The sequence below is a fragment of the Chiloscyllium punctatum genome, chromosome 25, assembly GCF_047496795.1.
Source record: "Chiloscyllium punctatum isolate Juve2018m chromosome 25, sChiPun1.3, whole genome shotgun sequence".
NCBI lineage: Eukaryota > Metazoa > Chordata > Chondrichthyes > Orectolobiformes > Hemiscylliidae > Chiloscyllium > Chiloscyllium punctatum.
In genome coordinates this window covers 71,741,226-71,754,485 of record NC_092763.1, presented here as the reverse complement: position 1 = coordinate 71,754,485, position 13,260 = coordinate 71,741,226, and the positions used below count along the sequence as shown (strand labels likewise).

The following is a 13,260-nucleotide window of genomic DNA, read 5'->3' as shown; positions in this document are numbered from 1 at the left end:
TTGAACTGGTGCCAGAATCGTAACGGACCTGCACAAGTTTTAAAGAATAGAAATATGAAAGAAACTGAATAATATGTTAAATGACAGCATCCAGCTTTGGAATTTGAACAGATGACAGAAACTTCAAATTCTACAGCCCAAGTGGTTGATGTTGAATACATAGCAATGGTGTTGAGAAAGCTACCACTAAAATTGATGCTTGAAGTATGGTAGTCACCCATAATGCAGTCTTGGCACAAGGCAAGTTTATTATGATATGAAGCAAAAACTTGTCATACTATTTGTGCTCCAAGATGGTATTAAATTAAAAATAAAAGAAACACATTCATGGCAGTGAGAAAAAAATACATGTAACTAATAAAACATAAGGTCACAAAAGGTTTCAGCAACAAACACATTATGAAGTTCATAATATCTTGGTAGAATGCACATCTAAAATGTACAAAGTGTCAACACGAGCTGACGGATTACAAAGAAAGCAATTTCATATTGACAGCCATTCCATCAGTTGAATGTTCACTGTGGTAACATATTTAAATCAAAATGGGATTGATGGTGAATGAAGATCTATGAAATCAGGAATAAATCACCTGTACAACACAAGACTGCACTGCCTATGTCATGCCAAAAACACAACCTGTATTTTAAAATTGTAATACATAGTATTACTGATTGAACAATGTAGTCTGCATATTTTATACCAAATAAAAATAAACAAATTTTGCTAATATAAAAACAATGATTTTGCCTATACTGCATTTTATTGACAAATGATCCAACAAAGTATAATTACTCCTTCCTGACGTACAATATTTATTAGGAAAACATAATTTACAGAATATTTTGAACAAATACATTAATTTATGTATTGCCACTTTAAAACTCAGTGTTGCAGGCAGTACACTAGGTACATCCAGTGACTTATACCTGCTAGTATCTGGAAAGTTACAGTGTCCACACCTACACACATGCTCAATAGTCTTTAGTCCAATGCCACAATGTGTAGATGGGCGCTCTCTATGTACAACAGCCTGGAGGTCAGATAATTATACCCATCAGCCAGACTTTAATGCTGCCCCAGAAAGTCGTCGAGAGTTAAGTCATTTATCCAGTCATCATTACTGCTACTGCTCTTCATAATTGACTCAATGAAGTCAGACTCATTCCGAGCTCCACCCAAGGTATTGCTGTTATTGTGTTGAAGAAAGTCAAAGGAAGATACCTCAGTGGTGGGGTTCATACGGTTGAAGGATCCAGATGACTGGCCGGTGGAAGGGTAGCTGGTTGGAGCAAGACCTGGCACAGGATGGGTCTGGCTCAAATTGGTAATTCCTTGTGGGACAGACTTCATGCCAGCCATAGCTGCTGAGGATAGCCTGGGTTGATTATGCCTTGGTGATGGACCACTCATGGAGACCAAGCTTTGTCCAGTTTGAGCTGGGTTCAGTTGTTGTAGTGGCCTCATCTGTCCTCCCGGTGCTATCTGGTTTGGTGGTGCAATGGTTTGATGAGAAAATGGTTGCAAGTTTGACCTCATGGTCTGTTTGGAGAACAATGGGCTATTTGAGAATTGTTGCATGCTGCCATCCATTTTGGTCTGATTTTGCATTGCTGGAATCCTTTGCTGTGGCCACAATTGAGAAGCCATGCCTGAAGTGGCCAACGCATTAGAGATTCCTTGGACTGGAATATTGGTTCCTGCCTGGTTTATGGATTGTCTGATGTGTTGGGGAGGTACAGCAGGGTTTGGTACAGACCCAGTAAACCCCGAGATTGCTGTCCTTTGGCGAATTATAGCCTGGCTAGGCACTGCCTGGCTGGTTGATCTCATTCCCAAAGCGCTTTGACTTGGCCGGAGAGGCATATTGATGCCAGATGATGGTATGTAGATATTTTGTTGGTTGCTGGGATTACTTGGGTACATTCCCATAGTCCGGTCACTCTGACTGGCCGTCACTGCAGGAACCCCAGGTCCAAGGCTATTCTGAGATGTCACTTGCAAAAGCCCAGTGTTCAGCCTCATACCACAATGAGTGGCAGATGGTGGCGTTGGCAAAGGCTGCCCAGAATTTGTAGGCAAAGATTGTGCCACAGCTATAAAAGAAAAGGGAAAAGGAATTAATGTTATGTTTTTGCACAATCCTTCATTAGGTGATAACTTGAAGATCAAGTAACTGACAAACCTGGGCAATTATAACACCTTTTTGAGAAAGCTACTTGGCAAACATTCTTTTTCCTTGCTGAAATGCATGGAGAGAAAGAAACAAATTTGCATTTATGCAGAGTATTTCACAACCTCAGGATGCCCCAAAGCACTTTACAACCAATGAATTATATCTGAAGTGTAGCCTCTTTTATTTACAGAACTCAAACAATCTGCATGCAAGACGCTCTGACAAACAGTGATAACGGCTGTTTTGTTTAGTAATGTTTATTGAAGGAAACATATTAGCCTGAACACTGAACTAAGGCTGACAACTGATGTTGAAATGTATCAGTTCATTATTTGCAAACACCACTATAGTTAGCAAACAAAATAAAGTTAAGTATATTTTCCTGATGTAGTGTTTACAACAAACTCTGCCTGCAGTAGTACTGATTGATGGTAGGTACTACTTCAGGCTGTCATTACAAGATGTGACTTTTGTACTATTTGTTCACAGAATGTGGGCCTTACTGGCAAGGACAGAATTTATTGACTCTAATTGCCCTCAAAAAGGTTTGGTGAGCTCCCTTCTTGAAGCACTGTAGTCAGTCTAGTTTAGGTAGGCCCACAATGTTGTTAGATAGAGAGATTGAGTCATTAAAAATGCCATTAGATGATTGTTTATGAAGAAACAATGAGAAGGTGGAGAATGGCAAGATGCTCATTTGAGCAGGCATTAAGTCACGATGCCCATTCAAAGAGTCAGTGTAGACAACAGCACACATGGCCTCCTTCTGTGCCATAAATCTTCTGACTCTCAGTATGTGTAGCATAAGAATAAGATCATAAAATATAGAAGTAGATAATTCAGTTCCGGCATTCAATAAGATCATGGCTGATCTAATCCAATTAACAAACTACCATTTCTAAATAGGAATGATGTTGTCTTAGAGGGGGTGGTATTCCTGCGTATTTGATGCCCTAATCTTTTTATATTGTAAAGATCTTGGACTTGGAATGCACTGTCAAAGAAACCTTTGATGAGCTCTTGCAAAGCATCTTACCCACTGTATACACTGCTGCCACTTTGCACCAGTGGTATATGTGGATGAACATCTTTATTCTGGATGATATCTAGCTTCTCAAATATTGTTCGAACTGCACAAATCCAGACGACTGTAGAATATGCAATCACACTCGAGTGCTGTGAATTGTACATGGTGAGCAAGAATCGGGGTGGGGGAGTGGGGAAATCAAGAAATGAATTACTAACTGCAAAACTTCCTGCCTCTGATCAGTTCTTGCTTTTATATGACTAAAAATGCCATAATTCAAATACGGCATTATGAATTTCCTCTCTTGCAGTTTATTATTAGACTATAGGACCTGCCACTCATCCAGAGTGGCTGTCAGGAAGTTACAATCAGTGGCAAGTGATGAATGTTAGCTCCAGGTTGCTCCTTCTGATACTGTTGTCCAGAATGTTCAAGGATTAATTCAGCGATTCAAGGAGACTCTGACCCCCACCTTCTCAGGGTTAATTTGGGTGTAAGCAAGAAATGCAGGCCTCACCTGCAATATCTATACCCCAGGAACGAAAAAGGTAGATAAGTCTCCCCAGTACTCACTGAAAGGACTGAGATATGGTGGGTTACAACTTGGATGTGGTATCCAAATAAACCATTCTTCAACATGAGTCCCTGTTAAAGTACTGCTCACAAGTACTTGATGCTATCCACACGTAGCTAGTGATTACAAAACCTGGTAAGGCTTTTCTGCCGATGTAAGAAATATAGGGCTGGATGTTTTTGGAGACAGCGGGCTTCCAGTCTTCGGATATCCTGCAGCCTTTCAGTGACAAACCTCACCGTGATGTAAAGAGGCAAAATACCAGCCTGATGTCATGCCAACAGCCCCAGACATATCTAGCAATTCCCCTGACAACAACAGAATCTCCCATTACCATTACTGTCTCTCTCCTTTTAAGTAGGTAAAAACAATGACTGCAGATGCTGGAAACCAGATTCTGGATTAGTGGTGCTGGAAGAGCACAGCAGTTCAGGCAGCATCCAAGGAGCAGTAAAATCGACGTTTCGGGCAAAAGCCCTTCATCAGGAACAAAGGCAGTGAGCCTGAAGGGTGGAGAGATAAGCTAGAGGAGGGTGGGGGTGGGGAGAAAGTAGCATAGAGTACAATAGGTGAGTGGGGGAGGGGATGAAGGTGATAGGTCAGGGAGGAGAGGGTGGAGTGGATAGGTGGAAAAGAAGATAGGCAGGTAGGACAAGTCATAGGGACAGTGCTGAGCTGGAAGTTTAGAACTAGGGTGAGGTGGGGGAAGGGGAAATGAGGAAACTGTTGAAGTCCACACTGATGCCCTGGGGTTGAAGTGTTCCGAGGCGGAAGATGAGGTGTTCTTCCTCCAGGCGTCTGGTGGTGAGGGAGCGGCGGTGAAGGAGGCCCAGGACCTCCACGTCCTCGGCAGAGTGGGAGGGGGAGTTGAAATGTTGGTGTGGTTGATTGGTGCAAGTGTCCCGGAGATGTTCCCTAAAGCGCTCTGCTAGGAGGCGTCCAGTCTCTCCAATGTAGAGGAGACCGCATCGGGAGCAACGGATACAATAAATGATATTGGTGGATGTGCAGGTAAAACTTTGATGGATGTGGAAGGCTCCTTTAGGGCCTTGGATGGAGGTGAGGGAGGAGGTGTGGGCGCAGGTTTTGCAATTCCTGCGGTGGCAGGAGAAGGTGCCAGGGTGGGGAGGGTGGGTTGTAGGGGGGCGTGGACCTGACCAGGTAGTCATGGAGGGAACGGTCTTTACAGAAGGCGGAAAGGGGTGTGGAGGGAAATATATCCCTGGTGGTGGGGTCTTTTTGGAGGTGGCGGAAAGGTCGGCGGATGATTTGGTTTATGCGAAGGTTGGTAGGGTGGAAGGTGAGCACCAGGGGCGTTCTGTCCTTGTTATGGTTGGAGGGGTGGGGTCTGAGGGCGGAGGTGCGGGATGTGGACGAGATGCGTTGGAGGGCATCTTTAACCACGTGGGAAGGGAAATTGCGGTCACTAAAGAAGGAGGCCATCTGGTGTGTTCTATGGTGGAACTGGTCCTCCTGGGAGCAGATACGGCGGAGGCGGAGGAATTGGGAATACGGGATGGCATTTTTGCAAGAGGTAGGGTGGGAAGAGGTGTAATCCAGGTAGCTGTGGGAGTCGGTGGGTTTGTAAAAAATGTCAGTGTCAAGTCGGTCATCATTAAGGGAGATGGACAGGTCCAGGAAAGGAAGGGAGGTGTCAGAGATGGTCCAGGTAAATTTAAGGTCAGGGTGAAATGTGTTGGTGAAGTTGATGAATTGCTTAACCTCCTCGCGGGAGCATGAGGTGGCGCCAATGCAGTCATCAATGTAGCGGAGGAAGAGGTGGGGAGTGGTGCCGGTGTAATTACGGAAGATCAACTGCTCTATGTAGCCAACAAAGAGACAGGCATAGCTGGGGCCCATACGTGTGCCCATGGCTACCCCTTTGGTCTGGAGGAAGTGGGAGGATTCGAAGGAGAAATTGTTAAGGGTGAGGACCAGTTCAGCCAAACGAATGAGTGTGTCGGTGGAAGGGTACTGTTGGGGACGTCGGGAGAGGAAAAAACAGAGGGGTTAGAGGCCCTGGTCATGGCAGATGGAGGTGTAGAGGGATTGGATATCCATGGTGAAGATGAGGCGTTGGGGGCTGGGGAAACGGACGTCTTGGAGGAGGTGGAGGGCGTGGGTGGTGTCTCGAACGTATGTGGGGAGTTCCTGGACTAGGGGTCATAGGACAGTGTTGAGGTAGGTAGAGATGAGTTCGGTGGGGCAGGAGCATGCTGAGACAATGGGTCGGCCATGGTGGTCAGGCTTGTGGATCTTGGGAAGGAGGTAGAACTGGGCAGTGCGGGGTTCCCGGACTATGAGGTTGGAAGCTGTGGGTGGGAGATCTCTTGAGGTCATGAGGTTCTGTATGGTCTGGGAAATGATGGTTTGGTGATGGGGGTGGGGTCATGGTCGAGGGGACGGTAGGAAGAGGTGTCCTCGAGTTGGCGTTTGGCTTCAGCGGTGGAGAGGTCAGTGCGCCAGACTACCACTGCACCCCCTTTATCCGCTGGCTTGATGGTGAGGTTAGGATTGGAGGGCTGCACGTTGTGAGGGTGAGAGGTTGGAGTGGGGGAGGGGGGTCGACAGGTTGAGGCGGGTGGCAGTTGCATAATCCAGAATCTCTCCTTTTAATCCTCACAGAGAGCTCAGTCACACATTGTGCCAGAGACTTGGCACTTGCTGCATTCCCCTGAGAAACCACCTCCCTTGGCAGTATCCAAATCAGATAATGTGTTAAAAGGGGGTGATGAACTCAGAGGACTTCTGCCTTTTCCTCTGCCTGCTGGTCACCCTTTCTGCCTACAAAGTCTCCAGCTGTCTGCAATAGGGTGGAAGATAAGAGGAATTAAGTGACAGGAGGGATGACAGTGCACGGCAAAAAAGAGGTAATAATGAAACAAGTTCTCAAACTCAAGATGCATCAAGTAAGTGAGAAAGAGCAGAATCACCAAAACGTGTGCAAACTGATGGCAGAGTCAAGAAGCTGTCAAGTGCTTTACTGCAAGATGAAATACTGTTCCTTGGGCTTACAATTTTCTGATTATGCTCAACATAAGACATCAAAAATAAAGAGATTAGAATGCAAGTGGAGCAAAATGGCATGTGATCATGATGGTGATTTGATTAAAAATGTTCTACAATCTGCCTTTGGCCACTCAACAAATGGGGGAGAAATGTGAGCACTGAAATCAATAACATTGCAAAAGATTCAACCAAATAGCTATTTCTTCTGGAAGGACTGGCAAAGACCCTGGGGTGGTAAAATGGAAGAAGATCCCCTGGACTTGCATGGCATATACCTTGTCAAGAGAAGGGTGTGTCAACATGATTGAGGAATGAACCAGGGTTTTCTCTGAGAAAGCCAGCCCTTTGGAATACTGAGAGAAATTCTCTTTGGTGGTGACATGGCATTACAAGTGCCAGAAGAGGAGGAGTATGGATCTGGTGGAAACAGGGGTTGGTGGTGGTGGTTGCGGGGGGATTAAAAGGTGAGGAAAGAGGAATTTCTTGTGGTTCCAGAAGAGAGGGAAAGGGTGTCAGTAGGTGTCAGCAGTTTCAAAAAATGCCAGAACGCTGGAACACAGTAAAAGTCCAGGGTCTTTTTGGGCGATGAAAGGTGTATAATTGTTCTATACACTTAGATATCATTTTGGAATTTGGATTTCAAATAAAGGCAAGTGGACATTGACTACTTCAGTCAAGGATTTTCCCGTTAAAAAAAGTCAGAAAGTCCATCGTGAACAGTGATTTAAATTCAACATTTTGTCAAAGAAGCAGATGACCGCATTCCCCTGCGGTGTTAATGGAAAGATTGCCATGCTGTTGGGTTGATGACAGGAAAAGCTCACATTTAATTTTGTTTTAAGTTCAACCCAATATCAGCAAGACTTTTTTTTAAAAAGTTCTGTTCAGAAGATACCAGTGCTGAGTGTAGAAACCACATTAGTTTCTCTCTTAGAAGTATTCTGGGCATTCAGTGTATAAGTCACCTCAGCAGAAGGATATAGTTTGTTAAAACTTTCACAAGCCAGGAGAATTTGGTTAGAAATCTGAACGTTATTACAACTGGAATAGTTTAGAAACTCAGATTTGTGAATTGTTTACATGAGCAGATTTGGAATGGGCTTAGTGAACTGTCTTCACAGTCCATAGCAAAAAAAACTATCACTGATCAGACAAAAAAAAAGTCAAATAGTTACAATAGGGAGTAATTTATTTAGAGCTGAGTTTGTGTTAAGGATGCTGTTGGAAAATGGTTTGTAATTTTGCTTTTGTGTGTGTGGTGAGATCATCCTAATTATCTACTATATTTCTTTTAGATTAGATTACTTACACTGTGGAAACAGGCCCTTCGGCCCAACAAGTCCACACCGACCCGCCGAAGCGCAACCCACCCAGACCCATTCCCCCACATTTACCCCTTCACCTAACAGTACGGGCAATTTAGCATGGCCAATTCACCTAACCTGCACATTTTTGGACTGTGGGAGCACCTGGGGAAACCCAGGCAGATACAGGGAGAATGTGCAAACTCCACACAGTCAGTCGCCTGAGGCGGGAATTGAACTCGGGTCTCTAGCGCTGTGAGGCAGCAGTGCTAACCACTGTGCCACCCAAAACATTTAAATAGCTTGTTTTTTTTAAAATTCTGTGTTTAGAGCAAGGTTCACTAGGATGATCCCAGTGTGAAGGGATTATTTTATGAGCAAGGGCTAAACAGTTTGGGACACTACTCACTGGAGTTCAGAAGAACGAGAAGTGGTCTCATTGAAACATATGGAATTCTTAAGGGGCTTGACAGAGTAAATGTTGAGAGGATGTTTCCCCCAAATGGGAGAATCCATGACCAAGGGCATGCCAATTTTAAGAGGAGGATGCAGAGGCTCTAGAAATCGTGGATGCATTGGAGATTATTTTCCAGAGTTCGATAGATTCAGGATCAGTTCCTGTGGATTGGAGGGTGGCTAACGGCACTTTTTAAGAAAGGAACGAGAGAGAAAGCAGGAAATTATAGACCAGTTCATCTGACCTCAGTGGTGGGAAAGATGCTGGAGTCAATTATAAAGGATGAAATTACGACACATCTGGATAGCAGTAACAGGTCAGAGTCAGCATGGATTTATGAAGGGGAAATCATGTTTGATTAATCTTCTGGAATTTTTTGAGGATGTAACTCTGAAGATGGACAAGGGAGATCCAGTGGATGTAGTGTATCTGGACTTTCAGAAAGCCTTTGATAAAGTCCCACATAGGAGGTTTGTGAGCAAAATTAGGGCGCATGGTACAGGGGGCAAAGTACTGACTTGGATTGAAAGTTGGTTGGCTGATAGGAAACAAAGTTGTGATAAACGGCTCCCTTTTGAAATGGCAGGCGGTGACCAGTGGGGTACCGCAGGGATCAGTGCTGGGACCGCAGCTTTTTACAATATATATTAATGATATAGAAGATGGTATTAATAGTAACATTAGCAAATTTGCAGATGATACAAAGCTGGGTGGCAGGGTGAAATGTGAGGAGGATGTTAGGAGATAACCTGAACAGGTTAGGTGAGTGGTCAGATGCATGGCAGATGCAGTTTAATGTGGATAAATGTATGGTTATTCACTTTGGTGGCAAGAACAGAAAGGCAGATTACTACCTAAATGGAGTTAAGTTAGGTAAAGGGGCAGTACATAGAGATCTGGGTGTTCTTGTACACTGGTCAATGAAGGTAAGCATGCAGGTACAGCAGGTAGTGAAGAAGGCTAATAGCATGCTGGCCTTCATAACAAGAGGGATTGAGTATAGAAGCAAAGAGGTTTTTCTGCACCTGTATAGGGCCCTGGTGAGACCGCACCTGGAATACTGTGTGCAGTTCTGGTCTCCAAATTTGAGGAAAGACATTCTGGCTATTGAGGGAGTGCTGCATAGGTTCACAAGGTCAATTCCTGGAATGGTGGGACTATCTTATGTTGAAAGATTGGAGCGACTGGGCTTGTATACCCTTGAGTTTAGAAGACTGAGAGGGGATCTGATTGAGACATATAAGATTATTAAAGGATTGGACATTCTGGAGGCAGGAAACATGTTTCCGCTGATGGGTGAGTCCCGAACCAGAGGACACAGCTTAAAAATACGGGGTAGACCATTTAGGACAGCGATGAGGAGAAACTTCTTCACCCAGAGAGTGGTGGGTGTGTGGAATGCTCTGCCCCAGAAGGCAGTGGAGGCCCAGTCTCTGGATTCGCTTAAGAAAGAGTTGGATAGAGCTCTCAAGGATTGTGGAATCAAGGGTTATGGAGATAAGGCAGGAACAGGATACTGATTGAGGATGATCAGCCATGATCATAATGAATGGTGGTGCAGGTTCGAAGGGCAGAATGGCCTACTCCTGCACCTATTGTCTATTGTCAGTGGAATGTCTTCTCTGAGAGGATTGAGTGTTTTGAAACTCCTTGCCACAGGAAGCTGTGGAGCAGCATTGTTGTGTATGTTTAAACCATAGAATACCTACAGTTCGGAAACCCGCCATTCTGCCCATTGAGTACCTTTGACCTTCTGAAGAGCATCCTATTCAGACTCAGTTTCTGGATTAGTGGTGCAGGAAGAGCACAGCAGTTCAGGCAGCTTCCAAGTAGCTTCGAAATCGACATTTCGGGCAAAAGCCCTTCATCAGGAATGTTTACCTCTATTCAGACTCAATGTCTCACCCTATCCTCGTAACCCCACAATTACCATGATTAATCCACCGAACTTGTACAAGCCTGGACACTATGAGACAATTTAGCATGGCTAATCCACCTAACCTGCGGAAGTTTGGGCTGTGGGAGGAAATCAGAGTACCCGGACGAAACCCATGCAGACATAGGGAGAATGTGCAAACTCCTCACAAACAGTTATCCAAGGCTGGACTTAAACCCGAGTCCCTGGCACTGTGAGGCAGCAGTGCTAACAACTGAGCCATTGTGCCGCCTGGTAAGTTTGAGATAGTCAGATTCTTGATCAGCAGGGGAATCAAGAGTTACAGGGAAAGGCAGGAAAGTGGATTTGAAGAATGTTGTATCAGTCATGAGCCTGGTGAATGGAGGAGCAGTCTCAAGGGGTGAACAACCTCCTATTTCTAAGCTCCTATTTCTTACAGTCTTATAGCGTAATAAATGCCTGATGTTAAAGAAAATCTTTATCTTTGTCTGGATACATCTCAGTGATTAACCAATGAATTAACTTAATAAACAAAAATAAACATATGATCTATCAAGTCAGGTTTCATTGCAATTTCTCTTATCCAGTAATACCATCTGCTAAGATCACAACAGGTGAGGGCTCTTCACCAGGAGTTAAATGGAGTTTAAGAGAGATTGATATCTCTCAAAGAAATGGATAGCTGGAGGTTTTTGGACGTAAAGAAAGGGTGTTGTGGTGTTCTCTACATTGATAATTTGGCTGTGGCTCAGCAAAATCTCAGAATAACATTTACATTATGAGGACAAACTGATCAGTTATAAAGAGCCATTTGGGCATAAGTTTAGATAATACTGTATTTGCCAACGCAAAAGTGCTTTATTTAGACCACACTGTGGCACAAGAACAAGTAGCAACTACAAAGTGAAAATACGGGGCTATGTTGGACTTTCCTATGCCTAAAATGAAACATAAAATTTATTAGCATGAATGGACCTCATTGAAAATTTGTTCCACGCTTCTGACCTACAGTGAGCTTCTTCGACAAATGCATTGAGAAAGAGCAAGAAATTTGAATGGGCAAGAGCACTTCTGAGAACAAGAAAGACATGCTGAAAAATCACTGGTTTTAGCAGCAGTGAATTAGAAAGAAATCATTCAAATTGGCTGTTGATGCTGGCAACCCATTGAAGTGGGAGACATTTTCACGACAAGGAGATTAAATGGGGATTGAATGGCTATTTTCCATAGAAACCGAACATCTACTGTTTGAAGGTGGAGAAAGAAGCGTGGTCTTAAATTGGATCTATATCTATATCTTCCCCCCAAACTTCTGAGTTGGGGGGAAGGGAAAGTGAAAGCAACAGGGAGTATGGCGTTAAATGGAAAGACAAGCAGCAGGATAGCATGTGTCCAGGCGGATTTAAAGTTGAGGCAGACTGGGAATGCAGAAAAAAGCAAGGATAACTTAGGACATCATATGACTTCCAATATCTCTTATGATAAGAAAGTTAGCATTAAGGTGCTTTACCTGAATGCGCGTAGCATTCATAACAAAGCAGATGAACTAATGGCACAGATCATAGTGAATGATTATGATGTGGTAGGCATCACAGAGACTTGGTTACAGGGGGGTCAGGACTGGCAGTTAAACCTCCAAGGATTTTCAACTTATCGAAAAGACAGGGAGGTCGGCAGAGGGGGTGGGGTTGCCTTTTAGTTAAGAATAATATTAAATGTATGGCACTGAATGACATAGCGTCAGATGATGTGGAGTCTGTGTGGGTGGAATTGAGGAACCACAAAGACAAAAAAACCATAATTGGAGTTGTGTACAGACCTCCTAACAGTGGTCAGGAGCAGGCACGCAACATGTACCGGGAAATAGAGAAGGCATGTCAGAAAGGCAAGGTCACAGTGATCATGGGAGACTTCAATATGTAGGTGGACTGGGTAAATAATGTTGCCAGTGGATCCAAAGAGAGGGAATTCATGGAATGCTTACAGGATGGCTTTTTGGAACAGCTTGTCATGGAGCCCACAAGGGAGCAGGCTATTCTGGACCTAGTGCTTTGCAATGAACCAGACTTTATAAAAGATCTTAAAGTAAGGGAACCCTTAGGAAGCAGCGATCATAATATGGTAGAGTTCAGTCTGCAGTTTGAAAGAGAGAAGGCAAAATCGGATGTAATGGTGTTACAGTTAAATAAAGGTAATTATGAGGGCATGAAAGAGGAACTGACAAAAATAGACTGGAAGCAGAGGCTTGCAGGGAAGACAGTAGAGCAAAAATGGCAGGAGTTTGTGGGTATAATTAAGGACACTGTACAGAGGTTCATCCCCAAGAAAAGAAAGATTATCCAGGGAGGGATTAGACAGCCATGGCTGACAAAGGAAGTCAGGAAATGTATTAAAGAAAAAGAGAGATCCTATAAAGTGGCCAAGAGCAGTGGGAAATCAGAAGATTGGGAAGGCTACAAAAACAAACAGAGGATAACAAAGAGAGTAATAAGAAAGGAGAGGATCAAATATGAAGGTAGGCTAGCCAGTAATATTAGAAATGATAGTAAAAGTTTCTTTCAATACATAAGAAACAAACGACAGACAAAAGTAGACATTGGGCCACTTCAAACTGATGCTGGAAGCCTAGTGATGGGAGATAAGGAAATAGCAGGAGAACTTAACAAGTACTTTGTGTCAGTTTTCACAGTGGAAGACAGGAGTAACATCCCAACAATTAAAGGGAGTCAGGAGGCTGAGTTGAGTATGGTTGTCATTACAAAAGAGATAGTGCTAGAAAAGCTAAAAAGTCTTAAAATTGATAAATCTCCTGGCCCCG

The 13,260-nt window shown here is 43.9% G+C and overlaps 1 protein-coding gene across 3 annotated transcripts in view; it reads right to left on the bottom strand.

The window, feature by feature from the left end:
• Nucleotides 1–225: 225 nt before the first annotated feature.
• Nucleotides 226–13,260, bottom strand: part of LOC140496056 (mastermind-like protein 2) — a 126,950-nt gene continuing 113,915 nt past the window's right edge. For all 3 annotated transcript variants that reach the window (XM_072595535.1, XM_072595537.1, XM_072595536.1), the window contains exon 5: nucleotides 226–2,094. In XM_072595535.1, the coding sequence (XP_072451636.1) occupies nucleotides 1,067–2,094 (1,028 nt within the window). In that variant the 3' untranslated portion in view covers nucleotides 226–1,066. The remainder of the gene's footprint in view (nucleotides 2,095–13,260) is intronic.